The sequence below is a fragment of the Mauremys mutica genome, chromosome 9 (genome assembly GCF_020497125.1).
Source record: "Mauremys mutica isolate MM-2020 ecotype Southern chromosome 9, ASM2049712v1, whole genome shotgun sequence".
Classification (NCBI taxonomy): domain Eukaryota; kingdom Metazoa; phylum Chordata; order Testudines; family Geoemydidae; genus Mauremys; species Mauremys mutica.
Genome location: NC_059080.1, coordinates 92,452,209 through 92,474,886, shown reverse-complemented (window position 1 = coordinate 92,474,886; position 22,678 = coordinate 92,452,209). Strand labels below are relative to the sequence as shown.

The following is a 22,678-nucleotide window of genomic DNA, read 5'->3' as shown; positions in this document are numbered from 1 at the left end:
TATCAATGTAGACCACCCTTTTTAACATAAAAACAAGTGAATGCTTACATTGGAATTTTTTGTTTTAAAACAGTGTGATATGTATTTTGCCCTCAAACCACTACATTTCATATAAAATGATGAGCTATACATACTGTGTGTATCACACACTACAACTGCACTCATTATATGAAACAAATAATTTCTTTAATAGTCTCTCAGAAAACATTAAGCATTTATAGATATTGAACTCATAGGGAATTATAAGGGCATGAGCAATCATGTTATCCTAAGACAGTGGACTTCACTGATGGGACAAAGTGTGATTTATGTTATGTATAAACACAGAGGCTGAAACTGGAAGGGCAGATGATTCAGAAGAAAAGGATGTGTTAACTAATATCATTTTAAACATCTTGTGACACCACTCTAGAGAAAAAAGAAAAAATTACAAGTGTTATTTCACTTAAGGGAAAACAAGGGCACTTTATTATTCTACATTTTCTATTCTTTGTACTGCACACTCCAGTATGAATCATGATGAATCATCTAACTAGTTATTTAAAGTTGTTAAATAAATAAAAATGCAGGTACCAGAAAGGGACTTGGGAGCCTGCATTCTGTTGATCACTGAATTATACAGCTGACTTTCATTGCACATGCTGTATGTGGATTTTATTCAAAGACAGGCTACAATGGATAGATATTTATTCTAGACAGCTGGATTAAGTGCAATAATGTTTCTCTTGTAACCAATTGCTCTTATAAAAAAAGTACTGGTGGAGGCTTAAGTATTTAAAAATTACATTTAAGCCCTCTGACAGTAATATATTTTCTCACGACCATTTGGAAGAGCATCATCGGTCACAAGCAAATCAACCAATTGGAAAAGACCTCTCGAAATAGATGTTTGTGAGAAACAACTGATTTGTTCTGTGAATGGCTAGAGTCTGCAGGACCAGTTAGGGTACATTACTATTTTCATGTTTAGAAGATTTTGCACATTTAGAAAATCTTCTAAAAGCATCTCTATAAATCTTCTAAATATAAATCTTCTAAATGCTTTTATATAGTCATCAGTAAACCTCAGAGAACTTTACATTATCCCCATTTCACAGATGGAAACCTGAGGCACAGAGGTGAAGTGACTTGCCCAATGTCACTCATCAGGCCAGTGGCAGAGCTAGTAGTCCCAGTCCAGTGGTCTTTCCACTAGATCATATGGTTGCTATGTGATTCCTCAGTGCCCCTCCTCCTTCCTGTACATTTTGTTACAATGGAATGGGGATAATGGTCATGCTTGAAATGTTTACAATGGGTGGTTGATAATAGGGCTGGTGAGGTCGTCCCTGCTCTATGTCCCAAAACCTTAACAGTTTTATTATATGCCTGCTGCAGTAATGAAGTGTGAAAGAAGACCTGTGGTGTCTGTCTCTCCTTCTCCACCCTGCAACATGTAGCCCCCAACCACTTCCAGCTCCCCTTTCCAGTCTCATCCCATTAAGCCATTATCTGGTACTACAGACACCATCAACACATAAGAAATTGTTCCTTGCTGTCTCCTGCATACACATACCACAGGCAGGAGTTTACTGGAGGGCCACATGCTACCTTGGTTATATAGCCCAAGCTGCACACTGAGCTGGGTCTCTCACTCCCACTACCCACCTCCATTTGCTGCTGTTTGCCCCAGGCTTCTCCAGCCATGGCTCAGGCCCACTAAGTCCATCTCCCCTCCAAACTGGGCTCCTCCCAAAAACACTGGCCAGCTCTCTCCGCCATCCCCTCACACACAGGTGATAGGCATCTTAACTATTCATTGTCTGGATTTCAGATGTTTAACTTTTTGTTACCTTCTTTCCCCCTATCCCAGATCCCAGCTTGCATGGAAGGACAGGGACAGGAGCTCAGACTCTCCAAGAGGAGCAGGGTTTCCCACATCCCACAACACACAGTAGTCAGGGAGAAGGACTGCAGAGAGGTAGGACAATGTCAGATCCCAGCACAGACATAAGGGAGAATTCAGGGCTGACTTATACGCTCCTAACCCCCCGATTTCCTCTGCGACCCCTCACATTCTCCAACCCCTCCCGTCCTCTCTCCTTTCACTGCCTCTAATCCCAACGTCTTTTCCTGGCCCCTCTTCCCTCCCTTACCACCCATTTGCATTTACCTTTCTCCCCTGTACCCCTAGCCCTACTCCCCTCGCCCCTCCCAGTGAGCATTCCCATGTATTATTTTCTTTTCAAGAAATAGTTTCAGTACCTTCTGAATATGCTGCTGTACTCAGATTACATTTCCCCCAAACAGAAATGCCCCTTTCATAGAGGCATTGGAACTATGCCTGCTTTTTTTACTTCAGATTTCTGCCCTGGGTTGAATTTCAACTCACAGGGTGGATCCGTGCTCAGATTCAATGATCATAACATACCCTCAATCACCCAGGTCATGCAATATAGAGGTAGTTTTCCAGATAGCTATATCTTGGGAACCACTTGGTGAAATGGCCCCAAATTTGGATCACTAACAACCCTGTACCCCCATGATGCACACCACATTTTAAGGCAATATGATTAACTATGTGGATTTTACAGCATTTAGAACAGTCCATCTTTAAACAGAAAGCTGGTTTTAACCTTAACTATACCAGAACTGTCATTCTGCTACAATACCCTTATTAATTGCAGAATGTCAGCAGATTGTGTCTTTGGAAGGCTTAAGGGAAGGTAGTGGTGGTTCATGGCAAGGATGGATGTTTCTCAGTATTACGACCATGCCTCGTGTGGCAAGTGCTTGCCATATTTTGCACATCTATGAGCACCAAGGAAGACAGCTTGGATGACAGGGAAGGGGGGCTGGAGGTGTCAAGACATGCCCACCGACAAGGATGGGCAAAGGTGGCAATTGCCTAGGGGCCTGTAGGATTTAAAAGGGTCTGGGAAAAAGTTCCCTGTAAGCTGTGTGGCTGCACAGAAGCCTATTTAGTGCCACACAGGTGCTCAGGGAACCCGTCCAGGGCCTGGCCCCCAACCTGCAGTGGCGGCCCGGACCTGCCGCAGCCAGGGCACCCCTCCCCTGGCCCCAACTCTGCTGCGGCCTGGACCTGCTGTAGGGAGAGAGAGCTGAGAGGAGTCCTCTCTCCCTGCCTTAGCCCCAGAGCACCCTCCTGCACCCAAAACCCTCATCTCTGGCCCCGCCCCAGAGCCCGCACCCCCAGCCAGAGCCCTCACACCCTTGCACCCCAACCTTCTTCCCCAGCCTTGAACCCCCTCCCACACGCCAAACCCCTCAGCCCCACACATCACCTCTATATTGATGCACATCACAAAATTCATTCTGCACATGGGTGGGAAAAATTAGAGGGGACACGGTAGCAGTGGCCGGGAGCCCTGGACCCTTTTAAATCACCCAGGTGGGCTGCAGGGCTCCTAGGCATGCGCAGGGTGGTATCGGCAGCGGCGAAGGCAGCCGGTGGGCATGTGGAAGCCCTGGGCATGCCGGAAGAGCACAGCTGGCAGCTCACCGGGCACAAGCCAGCGCAGGCTCAGCACTGCCCAAATGTCAGGCAGATCTTTCTAGGGGGCCCATTGACTGTTCTGCCCTGGGGCCTGGAATTGCTGTTGGCAGGCCTGTGTCAAGACTTTCGGAAAATTATGGAGAGCCAGAGAGGGTGCCTCCCAAAAACTATCCGAGGAGTGAGAGGGGCAGGGATACATTGTGCTTGTACTTTGAAGTGAAGGAGTAGTTGTGGCAAATGTCTGAAATGTTATTAGGAATTAATACTAAGGGGATGTGTCATGTCATGAGCCGTTCCTCGGGGAAAATTTTCAGCTGAACTGTTCCAAAATAAAGTTATCGATTTAATAAATAACCCAGGTAACACATTACTTCTTGTCTAACAAAAAATTATCCAAGAAGATGGTGCAAACTTATGACCAATTAAACTCTGGCACTGCCAAACCAAGGAGGGCTCACAAACTCCTGTAGTTGATGTGCTGCAAAGAATTCTCATTCTCCATGTCTTGGGGGGGGCGGGGAGTTAATGGTTGTGAGACAGACCTGCAGTTAGCTGGATTGAAACAATGGCACCACTATGGTATGCAGGACAGTGCGTGGTTGGGGTGCAGAGCCTGACCTTTGTAACAAAAGGTGCTGCGTCACAACTGTTTGCCTCTAATGCATGTCCCTTTCCAGGACCATGCACTCCAATTCAATCCTTTGTGAATGCTCCAGGAAACCATCCCACCATACTTTTGCCTTTGCAACCCTCTGTTGGGATGCATTCACTAGTACCGGGAACATATCCTCTCCTCTCCCTGCCTCAACTGGAGACATGTCTGCCTCTCTATGGGTAATAATTCCCCTGCATGTGTGGGCCATGATGCAGCAAGTGATAAGGGAAATCTCTACTTTCTCCATGCAGGAATTATCTTTTTCCCTTCCCTCAGCCTGTGATCCAAACACACAGACCAAGGTCATTCCGTTTCAAACACAGTGCTTTCAGGATCTAACTGATAAATCAACTCAAACAAATTATTCAACAGTACATTATCCTGTGAAAACAGAGGCAAGTTGGAGTGATCTGCTGCCAATGTGAACTAGAGTAATAAATAAACAAGCAAGATGGCCACTTGTCAAATGGTAAAAGTTACAGAGCCTAAATGGCTATGAAGTTCAGAGTCCCCTTCCTGCTTGTACTGAATATAGCATTAAATGGAAACAAAATCTTGCTGCTTAGTCATGGAAGTTGTTTATCTTTGACAGTAATTATGAGATGTTAATGCTAATTATTGATTAAACTGTTTTAGTAAGATCAGAAGAAATGTAAACAATTTATCCTATGTTAAACTAAAATTATGTTTCAATCAACATCATAGAAAGACACTGTTTGAGTAATAAAATAAGCAGGTATTGTTTACACTGAAACTGAGAATCTCAGTATTGAAATGTAGTTGAACCTTTTTTTATGTTAGCTGAGATTAGTCTTGCTCGCATAAAATTACCTTTAAGGCTGTTCTGAACTTCTAATGCGATGTCCAGGGCATTAAAGGGCAGAACCGGTTCACTGGCAATTTGCAAAGTCACCTCTCCTGTTAGCTGAAAGAAATCAAGAGAGATTAAATAATTTCTAACACATTTAATACTCAGCATTTCATTTGGAATACCATACAGCTTCGTTATATTGGTCTGCCAGGGAAGCTGAATAAAACACACAGCTTCTTAAGGACAAGCTGAAAACACATACACAAGACCCGCTATTAACAAAATAATTCTAGTACAAAAATGATAGTAAGATTATAATTTATGACCACGTCTGCTCAGTGCTTTCCTATGGCATAGGATACTATTGGAGAGGTTTTTTTAAAAAAAATATCTTCTTGTATTTCTAAAAGTAGGAAGCAAATTTAAAATGTTTCTTTTTAAAAAATGTTTACAGTAGAAAGGTGAACTGCTAAGACACTAAGGGCTGGATCCAAAACCCAATGAGGTCAAAGGGAATTTTTTCCACAGACTTTAGCAGGCTTTGGCGCAAGCTCTTAGCACTGAATCACATGAATACAAAGAAACTGAGCTGAGTACTCACAGCGTCTAGGGAGTATGCGATGGCTTGACATGAATAACAGCTTAAAGAAGGTGTTCTGACCCCCACATCTGTTGAAAAACCCCAATAACTTACAGATCAAACACCCCGACCCTGTGATATGGAGGTCTCAGTCCAGCTCCAGGTGGATAGTAACCCATGTCACAAATGTCATTACTACAAATGGCCCTTTTGTTGACAATCTCAGAGGTGAGGCCAAGGACTGAACGGGCTTTGGAGGAGAACGCCTCTCATCTACAGGAGGTAGTCTCAGGCTCAAGACAATACCAGGGCAGTGTGTGGAAACGTGCTTTGCTGCTGCGCTGTACCTACCCTGTGAGTAAACAGGATTTCAGTCTCCAGCGCCTTCAAGCCCATCACCATTCAGGAGCACTATTAAAATACACTGACAAAAACCTGGGGGGTAAAAAACACTCACTCATCTCCTTCATCACTTGGCATTGCAAAGAAAGCTGCAGGGCTATGCTCCAAAATGGAGGGAAGACTACAGGTAACGGTGGCAATGATGAGAAAAATGTGGATTGAATGGAATCATATAGTACAATACTTTAAAAGGCATCAGAAGGCACTGATATAATCAAATGTACCTTCCAAAAATCTACCAGAAGGCTAGAGGCTGAAAGTAGCATTCTAACTTTGCAATACAAAGAGGTGGGGAAAGACAACAGTGCTAACTGAGAAACAATATTGGAGGAACTGAAAAGAAAACATCATTCTCTGCTGCACTCACCCCCAAGAACAGATGAAGCAACATACCCCACCTCCCCCCAAAAAAATCTTTATGGAAAGAGAAGATAAATGGAATCCCAGCAACATCTCTAAAAAAAGCACTAAAAGAAATATTGTATTTGACCTGCCCACTGACTGATTTCAGCACGGAGATAGAAGGAGCACACTGTACATCAGCCTGAAACTCACATCCAAGCAGAGACCTGTTGTGAAGCTATTAAGATTTACACCTAAAGAAATAATACCGCAAAAGGCACAGAGAAAGACAACTACCATATATTGAGGAAGAACAATGGGAAAAATAGATGATATCCCAGGACTTCATCAGGGAAACTGGAGAACAGAGGCAGAACTGTAAGGGGGGGTGGGGATGTCAGTGTTAAAAGGTATGGAGTTCTAGCTGCTGCACTGATATTTTGACTTGAAATTAGGACACTTCTGTCCATAGCATACCAATGCTTGGAGGCCATTGAAAAAAAATGTCAGTGCAGATAGGAAAGGTTTTGAGTAAAAAGCATTGGGAAATGCTGCTTTTTGTGAAATATCATGGAGGTGCTATGGAAGAGAAGTAGCCCAAGAGAGGAAATTCCCAGATGCAGCAGAAATCTACAGAAATCAGGCTTCCATTACGGGTCCTGAGCACTTGAAAGTTCAGCCCTAAACTCTGACCCCAAAAGGCCAAAGCCTGCAAATCCTTCCTTGTGCTAATACCACATGTGAAATGGACTCAGTTGCCCTTTACCCTAATCACACATCAACATGTATAAGTTGTTAGGGAACAACATGGCTCTAGAACAACTATCCTACCAAATAACAATGAACTGTGGGGAGGAGGGATTTCTTAGTGGTTTAAGCATTGACCTGCTAAACCCAGCATTGTGAGTTTAATCCTTGAGGGGGCCATTTCAGGAACTGGGTAAAAATCTGTCTGGGGATTGGTTCTACTTTGAGGAGGGGGGTGGAAGGTCCCTTCCAACCCTGATATTCTATTATTTCAAAGATAATAAGTCCTAAGTATTGGGATACCGTCCAAAATATTTACACTTAAAATCATTATTGGCTCTTAATTTGATCAATACAAACCTTCACTAAATTTTGATTCATGATTATATAAGTTTCTCTCAGCCTCCACATATCTTTGGGCTATGAATGCTATGAGATTGTTGCAGCTTCTGTTCAATGCATAGTCTGATACAAAACATTTGAGACTTGAAAAGCACTAGAAAATGCTTCTGTTGTGATATATCAGATGTGCTATAGAACAGAAGCATCCCAGGAAGCTGCTCCCCCTTTCACCTTCATCCCTAACAGCATCAATTTTGATTATGCTAAATTCCTCCTCCTATGTATGTTTCTCGAAAGCAATTTTGTTTTGCTTCTCAGCTACAAAAGACGAACACCCTATTGTGCTATCCATTAGATTAGGCAATACCAAGAAAAAAAAAGTTATGACTGAACCAATTTGCAAATCTCATAGTTACAGTATTACATATTGCTGTGGACACTTTTGTATGTTTGTTAATGAAGTAATTGTAGTGTTTATTAAATCACGTACATGGTAAGTTAACCTGAAGAAATCAATCACTGAGAGGAAAGCTCAGAGCATTGATTTGAGCCGAGTGAGTAATAATGCTGCAGAAACATACATCAAGCCCATGTAATGCAGCAAGACAGAAAAGGCCACTGATTTCTTATTTATAGTCTTATTTTTGGATATTCTATCCCCAGAGAATACACATGCAAAATAAAGACGTGTTTCTCCCCCCTTCAAAACATGGTTCAGACTGACTACTAAATTATTAAATAGAAGGCTACTTTAGGGAAAGGTACAGACAACATTCCTTTCACAAACTGAAATACTAAAACAAGAGAAATAATAATTGATTCCACCACCACATATTACCAGTTGTAATTATTAATGACAGCTCCTCATACAAGGATCATAATACACAATAACTGGTGTAACATACATGCAATTATCCAGTCTGAAGAACAATATTATAGTTAGTATACCAACTGATTGTGAGCTGTTTATGTTCTGTGATTTAGTATGGAAAACAACATTGAATTATATTTCTATTTCACTAAAGCTTTGGATATCTTTTGAGAAATTGTTTCCTTAAATAACCGGTAACCTTTATAGTGCAGATCCAATTATTTTCAAGAGAAATGCTAGTATGAAAGATTCTGATAATAGCAGAGTGCTACTGGGTATGTTACAAAAGGACTGAAAGGGAGTAGCATATGATTATTTCTTTGAACTGCTGCTTCCATCAAAAAATTTTGAATATTCAAAATATATTTGACCTTTGCTGTACATAATCATGTTTTTCATGCTGTTTCACCGTCCAGCTAAAACATAATAAGAACTGCTACAGGTGATCCATTGACAGGCAGACATGAGATCCTAAACAAAGGAAGAAATCTCCTTACAAAGCTCAATGGGTGAATAACTAAGAAATTCCCAGGGATGAACTGAATGCCTCATCTAGCAAACACCTATTACTAGGTACAGTTCTTCTTAGCATATGTAGCCCCTTGACTTAAATAATGGGAAGCACCGGTTTAGAGACTAGACCTGGTAATATTTGCAGCATCAGACACTAAGAGTATGTCTACACTACGGGATTATTCCGATTTTACATAAACCGGTTTTGTAAAACAGATTGTATAAAGTTGAGTGCACGCGGCCACACTAAGCACATTAATTCGGCAGTGTGCGTCCATGTACCAAGGCTAGTGTCGATTTCTGGAGCGTTGCACTGTGGGTAGCTATCCCATAGTTCCCGCAGTCTCCCCTGCCCATTGGAATTCTGGGTTGAGATCCCAATGCAAAAACAGTGTCGCGGGTGATTCTGGGTAAATGTCGTCACTCAATCCTTCCTCTGGGAAAGCAACGGCAGACAATCATTTCGCGCCCTTTTTCCCTGGATTGCCCTGGCAGACGCCATAGCATGGCAATCATGGAGCCTGTTTTGCCTTTTGTCACTGTCACCATATGTGTACTGGATGCTGCTGACAGACGCGGTACTGCACTGCTACACAGCAGCATTCATTTGCCTTTGCAAGATAGCAGAGACGGTTACCAGTCATATTGCACCGTCTGCCATGCCATTGTAAATTGGCGATGAGATGATGGTTATCAGTCGTTCTGTACCGTCTGCTGCTATCATGGGTGCTCCTGGCTGGCCTCGCTGAGGTCGGCCGGGGGCGCATAGGCAAAAATGGGAATGACCCCCTGGGTCATTCCCTTCCTATGTTTTGTCTAAAAATAAAGTCAGTCCAGCCTAGAATATGGGGCAAGTGTACTAGAGAACCAGAGAGCACAGCCGCTTTGTGTCAGAGTCCCAGAAATCCCGCAGAAATGATGAGCTGCATGCCATTCTAGGGGGTGCCCCTACAACAACCCCACCCGTTGCTTCCCTCCTCCCCCAACCCTCCTGGGCTACCGTGGCAGTGTCCCCCCATTTGTGTGATGAAGTAATAAAGAATGCAGGAATAAGAAACACAGACTTTTTAGTGAGATAAAATGAGGGGGAGGAAGCCTCCAGCTGCTATGATAGTCCAGGCAGGACATTAAAGGGTAGGGGGGGAGAGAGGAGACCAGCCTTCCACTGCTATGATAGTCCAGGCAGTACAGAACCTTTTCTTTAGACATGACGGGGGGAGGGGCTGATGGAGCTCAGCCCCCAGTTGCTATGATGAAGACGGTTACCAGCCGTTCTGTACCATCTGCCGGGAATGACCAGGAGTCATTCCTATTTTTACCCAGGCGCCCCCGGCCAACCTCACCGAGGCCAGCCAGGAGCACTCATGGGCTGATGATGAGAACGGACACCAGTCCTTCTGTACTGTACCGTCTGCCACCGGGGAGGGGAAAGGAGAGGATGCTGCTGTTTAGCACTCCAGCACCCCGTCTACCAGCAGCATGCAGTAGACATAGGGTGACATTAAAAATAGGCGAGAAACAATTTTTTCCCTTTTCTTTCGGGGGGGGAAGGGTGTAAATTGACGACATACGCCCTGAAACACCCGGGAAAATGTTTTTGACCCTTCAGGCGCTTGGAACCCAGCCAAGAATGCAAATGCTTTTCGGAGACTGCGGGGACTGTGGGATAGCTGGAGTCCTCAGTCCCCCCTCCCTCCCTCCATGAGCATCCATTTGATTCTTTGGCTTTCCATTACACTTCTCACGCAGCACTGCTGTGGCCTCTGTCTATCATAGCCTGGAGATTTTTCCAAATGCTTTGTCATTTCATCTTCCGTAACAGAGATCTGACAGAACAGATTTGTCTCCCCATACAGCGATCAGATCCAGTATCTCCCATACGGTCCATGCTGGAGCTCTTTTTGGATTTGGGACTGCATCGCCACCCGTGCTGATCAGAGCTCCATGCTGGGCAAACAGGAAATGAAATTCAAAAGTTCGCGGGGCTTTTCCTGTCTACCTGGCCAGTGCATCTGAGTTCAGATGGCTTTCCAGAGCGGTCACAATGGTGCACTGTGGGATAGCTCCCGGAGGTCAATACCGTCGATTTGCGGCCACACTAACCCTAATCTGACATGGCAATACCGATTTCAGTGCTACTCCTCTCATCGGGGAGGAGTACAGAAACCAGTTTAAAGAGCCCTTTATATCAATATAATGGGCCTCATTGTGTGGACAGGTGCAGGGTTAAATCGGTATAACGCTGCTAAATTCGGTTTAAACGCATAGTGTAGACCAGGCCTAAGTATCTAAGTCATGCTTAAAAAGTATTCATGCACAATCACATAGCTGAAAGCACAAAATACCGTTAAAACAAACCCAATAGGCACAAGTTATGGGAAAAGGCTCTTTTGTCCCAGCCATATTTGCCTCGACTTCAAATTCAACGTATAGAAAATAATAATTATGATTATTTTGGTCTGACAAATGTAGTTTGGTTTCTGAATTGAGGGTACCTGGGAATGTGATAGTCAATAATAAAACCTGTTTTCTAAATTTAAGGTTTCTTTCCCTGGCTCTGCTCTCTTCCTTCTGGCTTCCGATGCACACACATCCACACCCATCTGTCCCTCCTGGAGTCGATTCCCCTAGTCTGACCACCTACCCCTTAAACCCGTAGCTTGCACGTGAAGACTCTTCCCACTCTGGCTTGTCTCCTCCCTCGAGCCCGCTTACTCCTTTGCACCTGTTCCTCCATTCTGTCTCTCTCGCCTCCCCAACAGGAACCCCCTAAAGCAGCTGTGCATTCTCCTCCTCCCTGCTCCCCAGCAGCACCGGGCTGGCTAGACATACGCAGGGAGAGCACAGAGTGGAAGAAAAGAGATGCTCTCTGCCCTCAGTGACAATGTCACAGGGGTCATAAGGGGGGAGAAACCCTTCTCACTTCCTGCAGCCCTGCTGTATGGCTGAGAGAGAATTCGGTTTACGATGGGAAAAGCATAAAAGAAAATCCCCATGTGATGGACAATCACATTTTCTTATTTTCAGTGGGAGAATTCCAGGCCACCCATCACTAGCCACTGCCCAACCCTCTCCAATGGGGCCAGGCCCAGAAGTTTGAGAAAGCCTCTCTTAAGAGGGGATTCAGCATCACATGACACTTTTTAGGCTAGCTGTATATTTGGATGTATTTTCCTTCCATCCGATCGTCGACATCTTAGCACATCTGCTCATCAGGGAGCTCTACTTGCTTGCAGTTTTACCTAAGTTTCATCCAGCTCACGGATCTAAATGCACTATAAAAGCCAGCACTCAGGGACATCATGTGGATTTGTGACATTACTTGGAGGACTGCAAGGCTATAAACAATGAATGGATTACACTCATCTATAGATGTAGTTTTTCACCTGTGACAGATGTAATATTGGTAATATTCCTCATTTAATTCTTCACCACTTTCTCCAAGTGTACTTTCTACTATTCTAAATTGGAAATATTCTGCACTTTAACTTCCACAATATCTGAGGAAATCCAAGCAAATGGAAATTGCTTTTAAAAAGAGGGGCAGGGGGACTGTAGTGAAGTGAACAGAATGTCAAACGCTTATTATGGCCACTGAGACAATCACAGCCCTTGTGGTAGACCACAACCCCCAAAATAGCATGTAATATGCCTTTACCTTACCTAACATGCATGCCACTTGCCACAAAATGCTGCAGCAGTAACTGCAACTTGTTTACTGTTTCTACAAATGCGGTGTCCATCCTAATACCTCTAAAGTACTTTCCCCAGCACGTACAATCTAGAAAAAATACAAATTTGCCATAGCCAAGAGGAGGCAACCCTGAGTAACAAAATATATAATCAACCACCAAAATGATTACGTCATCTGAATATCTCAGATCCCAAGCCAACCCACCACCCAACTCCCAACACAAAACCCTGAGATCCAGCAACAAATTTGGAATCTAACAAACCAGTGGGATTAGCAAATTCCAGATTTGTGGACCACTCACAATGTCCTACCACTCAGTTTTGTCCCTGATGAAAGAAAAAACATTTTAGCTCTACAAATTAAGGAGAGGAAAGATAGCTCTGTTAATCTTGACAACGGTGCTAATTTTACGCCAACAAATTAGACTCCTACACAATTGTCAGTACTACAGTATTTATGTAGGGCCTGACCCAAAGCCTATTGAAATCAGGGGGGTCAATTGACTACAATGGACATCGGACAAGACTTAACTGATTATTCTTGTGTTATTTTAAGCAAATCAATCATTTTTGGAGATTTGTATTCTAAATGTGAGATGTTTTATAAATTTCAATTTAGTTTTCTTTTTACTATCCCAAAAGATGTTTTTCTTGTTACTTGATTTGTTTTGTCCACAAAGCAAAGATATTTACAAATTCCTAATATCAATCTTACAAAATTTCTGTATGTTTTGTCATAGGTTATTAATTAAACATCAGTTATTCTGACATATATTAAATATGTAATCGCAGCAATCATATATAGGATATGTGATCATGGAAGTCACATATACGGTAGGAGGAACAGAAGCATTGGTTTTTTGCTCACATGTATGCTAGTTGAGCTATTGTTTACTTGCACTTTCAGAAAACAGTTTTGTATTCATGACATAATACTAAGCTCAGTAAGGTGCTGGGGTTTCATGCACAAAGTCAGTTGCAGGACCGGGGCATGCGTTGGTATATGCACTGTTGGGTAGAGAAACAGCTTGGAAATCTGACCTGGACAGGACAGAAAAATGAGGGGCCACGATAGACAGCCCCCACCTCCACATGCAAACTATGGTGAACACAGTGATCATTTTTAGCAGACACTGTGATATGAAAACCTTGTCCACAGTGAAATATACACATAAGAACATAAGAACGGCCCTACTGGGTCAGACCAAAGGTCCATCTTGTCCAGTATTCTGTCTTCCAACAGTGACCAATGTGAACAGCACAGGTAATCATCAAGTGATCCATCCCCTGTCACCCATTCCCAGCCTCTGGCAAACAGAGGCTAGGGACACCATCCCTGCCCATCTTAGCTAATAGCCATTGATGGATCTATCCTCCATGAATTTATCTAGTTCTTTTTTTAACCCTGTTATAGTCTTGGCCTTCACAACTTCCTCTGGCAAGGAGTTCCACAACTTGACTCTGCATTGTATGAAAAAATACTTCCTTTTGTTTGTTTTAAACCTGCTGCCTATCAATTTCATTTGGTGGCCCCTAGTTCTTGTGTTATGAGAAGAAGTAAATAACACTTATTCACTTTCTCCACACCTGTCATGATTTTATAGACCTCTATCATATCTCTCCTTAGTCGTCTCATTTCCAAGCTGAAAAGTCCCAGTCTTATTAATCTTTTTCTTCATACGGCAGCCATTCCATACCCCTAATCATTTTTGTTGCTCTTTTCTGACCCTTTTCCAATTCTAATATATCTTTTTCGAGATGGGGTGGCCACATCTGCACGCAGTATTCAAGGTGTGGACATACCATGGATTTATATAGAGGCAATATGATATTTTCTGTCTTATTATCTATCCCTTCCTTAATGATTCCCAACATTTTGTTTGCTTTTTTGACTGCTGCTGCACATTGAGTGGATGTTTTCAGAGAACTATCCACAATGACGCCAAGATCTCGTTCTTCAGTGGTAGCAGCTAATTTAGAACCCATCATTTTAAATGTATAGTTGGGATTATGTTTTCCAATGTGCATGTCTTTGCATTTATCAACATTAAATTTCATCAGCCATTTTGTTGCCCAGTCTCCCAGTTCCAAAAGATCCTTTTGTAGCTCTTAGCAGTCTGTGTGGGACTTAATTATCTTGAGTAGTTTTGTATCATCTGCAAATTTTGCCACCTCACTGTTTACCCCTTTCTCCAGATCATTTATGAATATGCTGAATAGGACTGGTCCCAGTACAGACCCTTGGGGGACACCACTATTTACCTCTCTCTAGTCTGAAAACTGACCATTTATTCCTACCCTTTGTTTCAAATCTTTTATCCCAGGGATCGGCAACCTTTGGCACGTGGTCCGCCAGTGTAAGCACCCTGGCGGGCTGAGCCGGTTTGTTTACCTGCCGTCTTTGTAGGTTCGGCCGATCATGGCTCCCACCGGCTGCGGTTTGCCGCTCCAGACCAATAGGGGCTGTGGGAAGTGGCAGCCAGCACATCCCTCAGTCCGTGCCACTTCCCGCAGTCCCCATTGGCCTGGAGCAGAGAACCGCAGCCAGTGGGAACCGCGATCGGCCAAACCTGTGGATGCGGCAGGTAAACAAACCGGCCTGGCCCACCAGGGTGCTTACCCTGGCGGGCTGCGTGCCAAAGGTTACCGATCCCTGTTTCAACCAGTTGCCAATCCATGGGAGAAACTTCCCTCTTATGCCATGACTGCTTACTTTGCTTAAGAGCCTTTCAAATACAGATAGATATGCCAAAATACACATCAGGATACGGTCTGCGTGGTATTGCTGTTTTAGCATTGAGCTATCCCGCATCTTAGGAGTTATTCCTTTTTGTCAGAACTGTGCCCGAAGACTAGCTACACGCTATGCAGATCTCAGCGGGTGCTAGCGTTGAGCCTGTATTTGTAATACCTTTGGACATTTTTAGCTACACCAAGTGTAGAATGCCAAACAGACACCTCAGAACTGTTTACGTGCCAAGTTACAAACAAAATAACTTAAAAAGGCAGGTAAACTGCTATATTTATCCTTTTATGAACACTGCTCTTCAGCACTGGATTCACTCCAATTCTATCTGCTACAGCGAATTAGAAACAGGTACTTGAAGTTTGAATTGAGCACCAGCTCCTCCTTTACATGTCAGCGTATTACTATACTGGACTTCCTATCCTCTCCTGTACATGATCATTTTGTTCTGTATCAGCCATTACTTTGTATTGTGCCATGCATCAAGAAAATGACCTTCTGATCTGCATGCACATATCATCATGTATTGGAGAAAATCAGTACATGCCCAGAAGCTGATTTTACTAGATACATGGTGATACACTTTAGAGTAAATAAAGGCAGAGAAGAAATTTACAGTAGCTGTGGTACAGGCGACTGAGTCTGTGGTTGGGATTTAAGAGACCTGAGGTGTATTCCCAGTTAGGGTTGTCACCTGTTCAGATTTTCCCAGGCCAGGATCATTCCTTTTTTGAGGTAGCTGTCCTAGGAAATTGATAAGTCTTCTCAGGACTTTAAAAGTCTTGTTTTTTCTCAGCTGAGTCCCCTCCTAGCAGCAGCCTGAGAGGTGACTTATCTTCCTCCTCCAGGGTGCTGCTGTTCCTCCTCCCTCCCAGCTATTCCAAGGCTCCCCAGCAGCTGTTAAGAACTGTTAAGAAGCTGCAGCTTCCCACCTGACCAACAAGCTGCTGAGAGCAGTGAAAAGAGCTTAAGGCAGCAACCCTGCTTTGCACCATGGTGGCAACTGTTCCTGCTCAGCATGGCCCTGTTCCCACTCCCCGGAGCCATCTCCTATTCCGCTCCCTTCTGTGCTCCTCTTTCCTTGCTAAGGGATGTCCCTTTTTCATTTGTTTGTTTATTTTTTTGAGCCTCGGGGGTGGCAACCCTACATTGATTCATTGTGTGACCTTGGATGCAATGCTTGATTTGTGACAGAAGAGGGGACCCAAGCAATAATGATGGCCTCCTCCGCACAGAGTAATCTGGTACTCATCATATGTGGGAGGCCAGGCCTTGCATGTCACTGACAGAAGAGGTAACAGGGCTCTGCCGCCAGAATTATAAGAGCCCCACCACAAATTAAGATCTGCTTGGATGATGAATTTAAACTCTGGGGCTCAGTTTTCCAGCCTCTAAAATAGGCAGAATCTGATTGGTCATGTTTTTTCTCCTGCATCTATACCCATGGGTGGACAGTTGAAGGTGGGCACAGAAAGATAACATGCTGGCTGAGTTACTTGGAATATGTGGGGAGGGGCAGTGATTCAAGTAATTTAGTTTTAAAAAGTAAATCACAAGACAAATTTAAAATGATGCTTTTATGTTGCAAGGCCATTATTTTCTGTTTTGCTTAATTGTCCTAATTATTAGCTCTTAATGGCAGGGACATCTTCCCTCTTCTCAGGTATATGTACAGTGACTAGCAGAATGGAGATCTCGCTTGGGGTCTTTGGGAACCACCACAACACAAGTATCAACACAAGTATCAATAAGTGTCCTGACCTTAATAAATCATAATATTCTGCATATATTTATTGACTTTCATCAGAGAATCTTGGTGCTTGACAACCTCAAATATTCAAAAATCATGAATGACTCCCAAAGTCATGATTTTTTTTTTTTTAAGAATAATAAATGTGGGATTTTTTTTATTTGCCTTTTGGTTTTTCAAAGTGCACTTGCTTCACATTTGAAAGTTTTTGTCTGCATGAAGGATGGTGAGGTTTGTTTTTGTTTTTTTCCAATAAAAGCAGAGATTCTCTTAAACTCTGGCATAGCCTTCCAAGGGAGATTGTGAAATCCCTATGATTGGATGTTTTTAAGAACAGGTTCGACAAACACCTGTCAGGGATGGTCTAGGTTTACTTGGACCTGCCACACCGCAGCAGGCTGGCCTTGACTTCTCAAGGTCCTTTCCAGTCCTGCATTTCTATGTTAACAAGCTTTGGCTGTAACTAAGTGTAGTTTTGGTGGACAGATTAAGAAACAGGAGATTTATATATATATTTTGTTTAAAATTTTATTTATTTATTTTTAAAACAAAGGCTGTTAAATTACCCTTGGAACATTTTTATCAGCACTTTTGGAGCGACATATATTATTTGTTCTTACAGTTTAAAGCTGCCTCAGTACTAGGTCATGTACTGAAAATCAGGGACAGATATATTTGTATATTTTTAACACTCAGTTCAACACAAGTTATCTGGTAGCTTGCATTTCAGGTCAGCAGAGGGCTCTCCAAGAGAAGCATACAGTGACTCTAAGGCTACAATAGATGAACTAGAGAATAATCATTCACAACAGATAGCTGTTTCTGAACAAGGGAAAGTATTCATCATACTATGACATGTTATAAATATTAAATGCATTACTCCAAAAGGAAAACATTTCACCTAATATCAATTTATTCTCAGTTCAGGAAATATTGATCAGGAAGTAAATGAGTTAATGGACAAAAAATTTTCTGTGTGTGTGTGTCTACATACACAAACTCGCACACACACACCCCTACATTAAAATAACACTAAGGTTGCAAAGTCAAGCACTCAGAAGTTAGGAAATGCTAGAATCAAGATTGCCTGTGCAACCTTAAGACATCCCCTGGTGTATGCATTATGATACAGTCTTTAATTACATACTCACATACCTTTTTTTCTACAGTATCCCTGCCTCATTCAATGCTTGTGATGGACAGTGCTCACTTAATAAGCAACTATACATTTTATTTTCACCTTCTTGTTCGGTGTGTGGTCTCATGCCTTATTCAAACCCTGCCTGAAGACAGCACTGTTTGTTTCCTTATGGACTTTTCTATGGCATTTTTCACGATAGTGTGAGACAAGGGGGTATTATTATTCCCCATTTACCAGTGGGTAATTGAGGCACAGAGACTAAGGCAAACATCCACTGATTTTGGGAGCCCAATTTGATGCTTAGCACCTAACGTTACAGAGTAATTTAGCATTATGCAATTATTTATATGTTCAAAGCACAGCTCCATTGATATCAGTGGCAGCTGCGAGTGGTCAGCACTTCTGCAAATCAGACCCAGGCTCTCAAGTCAGGCATCTAGAAAATAAGCAACCTTAAGAATGTTCTTTAACACAGTTGTGTGTATTTTATATATTATATATAATTTAAATGTTCTCAGTTTCTAATGGCAGACCATAGCCCAGCCTATAAGGCTACACATGACAGGCATAAGGGTACGACAGACCCTGCTTATCTTGCTCCAGGGGGAATTCTGTGCCACTGCTCACATGCAGAATTCATATCCCCCACAGATTCTCCCTCCCCCAGCCCACAGAAAATAGATTCTATCACATGGGGCTCCGGGGTGGGGGGGGTCACAGAGTGGGGTTCAGAAGAACTAATGGGGGGACAGCATTGAGCCAGGGGCTGAATGGGAGTGGGGGTGCAGGGACACATGGGGACAGGAGAGGCTGGGGTCAGCCACGGTCTGTATGGGAGAGGTTCCCCAACTCCCTAACAATCCTCCCCATCCCCGCAAAAAACCCGTTCTATAACTTCTCCCACCCGCAACCAACAACTCTCCAGGTTCACTCCTAGGCTCCTTCCCAGTAATTAGTTCCCTCGCCCTCAGCTCCTCCGTTACCCCTGACTCCCCCAAGCCTTTGCATTGCTTCTGAGAGATGCAGGAAATACATTTCTGTGTTGTAGTTTAAATTAATTATTACTCAAAGCTCTGTATTAATATGCCTAATAAGGAATCTATTTATAAAAAGAACATTTCCTGAATCTTTGTTGTTGTTGTCTATATTAGTACAGACACACGTGCTGACAGGTATTTTGAAATAAGTTACCAAAATAATTGAAACTGGCATGAATGTGTTATTTTGACAAATAAAATATGCAGCATTTTGCAGAATTTTATAATACTGTGCACAGAATTTTCAGTTTTTTGGGTGCAGAATTCCCCCAGAAGTATTATCTCCATTCACCTATATGGCCTACCTGCATTACCACTGCAGGCCCTGCTGAGGGGGTATGAAGGTGTGATCCTGCATTTGTAGGTGGCTGGGGATGTGGGTAGAAATGGGCAGAGCCTTAGGTCCTTCCCCCAGCACACTGGCCAGCATAGCTGAGTTGCCACAGGAATTAGTAATCTGCTAATGGTCATGGCTTTCTGAGGCACAGTTCCTTCCATGAGCTGCTCCTGGATAACCCACTACATGCCACCCATTACACAAAGGTGGATGCAAAGGGACAATCTAGCCTTAATTATTTTATTCTTGTTTTGTACCCGCAGATGAAGGGAGAGCAGAAAAAGCATGGAGAGTCTTTAGGGCATGCATTTAACTCGCATTACTACCAATAAGGGTCCCTGCTTATATATATTTATATCTGTTAAAACTCTAATCTTTAGGTGTGCCCAGGGGTGGCTCTAGGTATTTTGCCTCCCCAAGCATGGCAGGCAGGCTGCCTTCGGCGGTTTGCCTGCGGGAGGTTCCCAGTCCTGCGGATTCGGCGGCAGCCTGCGGGAGGTCCGCCAAAGCCGCGGGACCAGCGGACCCTCCGCAGGCAAGCCGCCGAAGGCAGCCTGCCTGCCGCCCTCCCGGCGACCGGCAGAGCGCCCCCCATGGCTTGCCGCCCCAGGGACGCGCTTGGCGTGCTGGTGCCTGGAGCCGCCCCTGGATGTGCCCAAAATGTAAAAATAAACCAACAGATAGAAGGGGTCCCTCCTCTAAAACCTCCTGCTATTACAATCACTCACAGTTAGGTTTTTTCTGAGGAATGTGGAGTAAGTCAAGTGTTACGAATATGCATTGAGGAAGGGGCACTTCACTTTATGCCATCACTCCATATCCACAGCTCATGCCAATAAAATCTTTATCATTATAAACTATGTGTTTTTCTGAAGGAAAAGCTTTTTTTTTAAAAAGCATTTTAAGAGTTTGTATGTGTATTAATTTTATGTATCCCTTCAACTGTAAAGCCAGGTTGCCTTGGTTACCATGTGCAGGCCTGAATGAAACAAATATAGAAGATTGTTTTTAAATCCCAACAATTTTGCATAATAACTCCCCCATTAATCAGGATGCCACAACTGTAGGGCAAAATGACCTTGTAAATTTCTGAATTTCTTTGACCCACCTTTGGAACAGGGAAAAGAAGGGGGAGAAATTATGTTGGATCCTTTTACAATAAACAATGGTGACAGAAGCTGGTTAGTAGAAGTCTCAGAGAGGGTAGATTAGCTGCATGGGGGTGCCTGAGAGATGCGCAATGATGCACAATATGTTTGCATGTATCAGAAGATATAGTTCCCATTAATTGTTTTAAGCATAATTTGATGACAATCATACATTTACATAATACCTTCCATCTTGAAGGATCATATAATGGGTGACTGTCAAAACTGATATATGAATTACAGATCAGTTTCTCTTTACCCACCACTGAAACAAAGTCACATTTGGGGTAAAATGCAGCAACTGTTTAACAGTGCACAGCCACACAACAGCACAGCTTAAGATAGGAAGTGAAGAATACCTTTTCCAGTTTAAACTATTAGGTAGGAAGAGTACATTTACCAAGACGGAATTTCCCTAGGACAATGGAGTTACCTCCTATTATGTACTGTTATGAAAAACACCACAGGATGTTAAAGATGGCATGTGGTCAGAAGCTGGGATATACAAAAATAACACTCTGCCCTCCAATATTATCTTTGGCCTTGGTGAGTGAGTGCCACCTACAGAGCAGTCAACATCACTTCCTGAAGCACCTAAGTGTTTATTAGGGGGCTCCTATCTGAGTCCTGATTCAGATCAATCCTGCATAGTTATAAGAACTGACAGGGTCACACCACAAAGCGGCATGACTTCAGAAAGCTGAATTACACCAATGATCATTTTCTTAGTGGATGTATGCCATTCTACACAGGCAACAGGAATCAAGCAATCATGATTCACACACAAAAGAGGTGGTGGTAAAAGTATAGCTTTAATTGCATATGCTGTCATAGGGAGGTTCAGAAGTCCTGCAGCAGCAGCAGCTCCAGCTTGACAAAAACCATTTGCACAGCAAATAATACTTTGTTTTAAGGCCCTGATTAGTCAAGCAACTGCTCACATGCTTAAAGTTACACACGTAAACTAAGACTATGGCTACACTTGCACTTCAAAGCGCTGCTGCGGCAGCGCTTTGAAGCGCTAAGTGTAGTCAAAGCACCAGCGCTGGGAGAGAGCTCTCCCAGCGCTCTCCGTACTCCACCTCCCTGTGGGGAATAACGTACAGCGCTGGGAGACGTGCTCCCAGTGCTGGGGCTTTGACCACACTGGCGCTTTGCAGCGCCGGAGAGGGCCTATTCCGGATCTTCTATCCAAGGACAACAAAGTGCTTGCCAAAGTGCCATTTCATCAGTAAAGACAATTCTTATGCTGAATCTGTAAGAGTCAATCAATCAGACTAAAACTTCTGGCATTGTAAACGCTAGATGATAGTCACCAGAGGGTAGCAATAACAGATAATTCAGTAATAGGAAGCTTGAACCATAGCTTACAGTATAGGGCCTGATAACATCCCTCTAATCACTTGCCATTTACAGAAATGTATTTGATTTAATTGAACTTATAAAAAAAAGAGCATCTCTAATCATACCTCATCAGCACACACTTATTATTCAAAAAGAAGCCATATGTATTACCAAGCACTCAATTAAAATAATGCATATAATCTGCTTCGGTATCTCATAGTCTTTTTCCTCTGATTATTCTATCGTAATTCTTTTCCTTCCATCAATTTTTAAAAAGAAGTTGGTCTTTTTTCCCCTTCTGTACACTGCTTCCATTTATAGACTCTTCAGTGTTGAAGATCATAATGTCAGCAACAGGAAATGCCTTTGCTACTATGGCAGTGAGATGCATAACCCTTCAAGCCTCAGTGCATAATTATGACCTTCAAAATATGCAGCTACCCGGGACCTGACTCAGCGTGAAGGTTAGCGAGGAGGGGCTGATGAAGAGATACTGTCCTGTTTTCTGCAGCTCAGAGCCTTCCCTAGCAGGCAGTCTGTGTCCTGCCTGGCTGTGATCCTCACTGATCTTTGACTTCTCATGAACATCCAGAGTCCCAGGAGAGCCTGGGAGCCAGGAAGAAGTCAGTCCTGGAACTAGAGGAGTCAGATTTGAAGAGAGTGAGGGGCAGTAGGAAATAAAGGAAGAGTATGAATCTCTGGGCTGGCGGAGCAGAGAAGCAG

At 43.2% G+C, this 22,678-nt stretch overlaps 1 protein-coding gene across 3 annotated transcripts in view; it reads right to left on the bottom strand.

Annotated features, from left to right (window-relative positions):
- The window catches only part of NAALADL2 (N-acetylated alpha-linked acidic dipeptidase like 2), a 907,975-nt gene that overhangs the window by 44,282 nt on the left and 841,015 nt on the right, over nucleotides 1-22,678 (bottom strand). For all 3 annotated transcript variants that reach the window (XM_045031272.1, XM_045031273.1, XM_045031270.1), the window contains one exon: nucleotides 4,983-5,076. In XM_045031272.1, coding sequence (XP_044887207.1) covers nucleotides 4,983-5,076 — 94 coding nt within the window. The remainder of the gene's footprint in view (nucleotides 1-4,982; nucleotides 5,077-22,678) is intronic.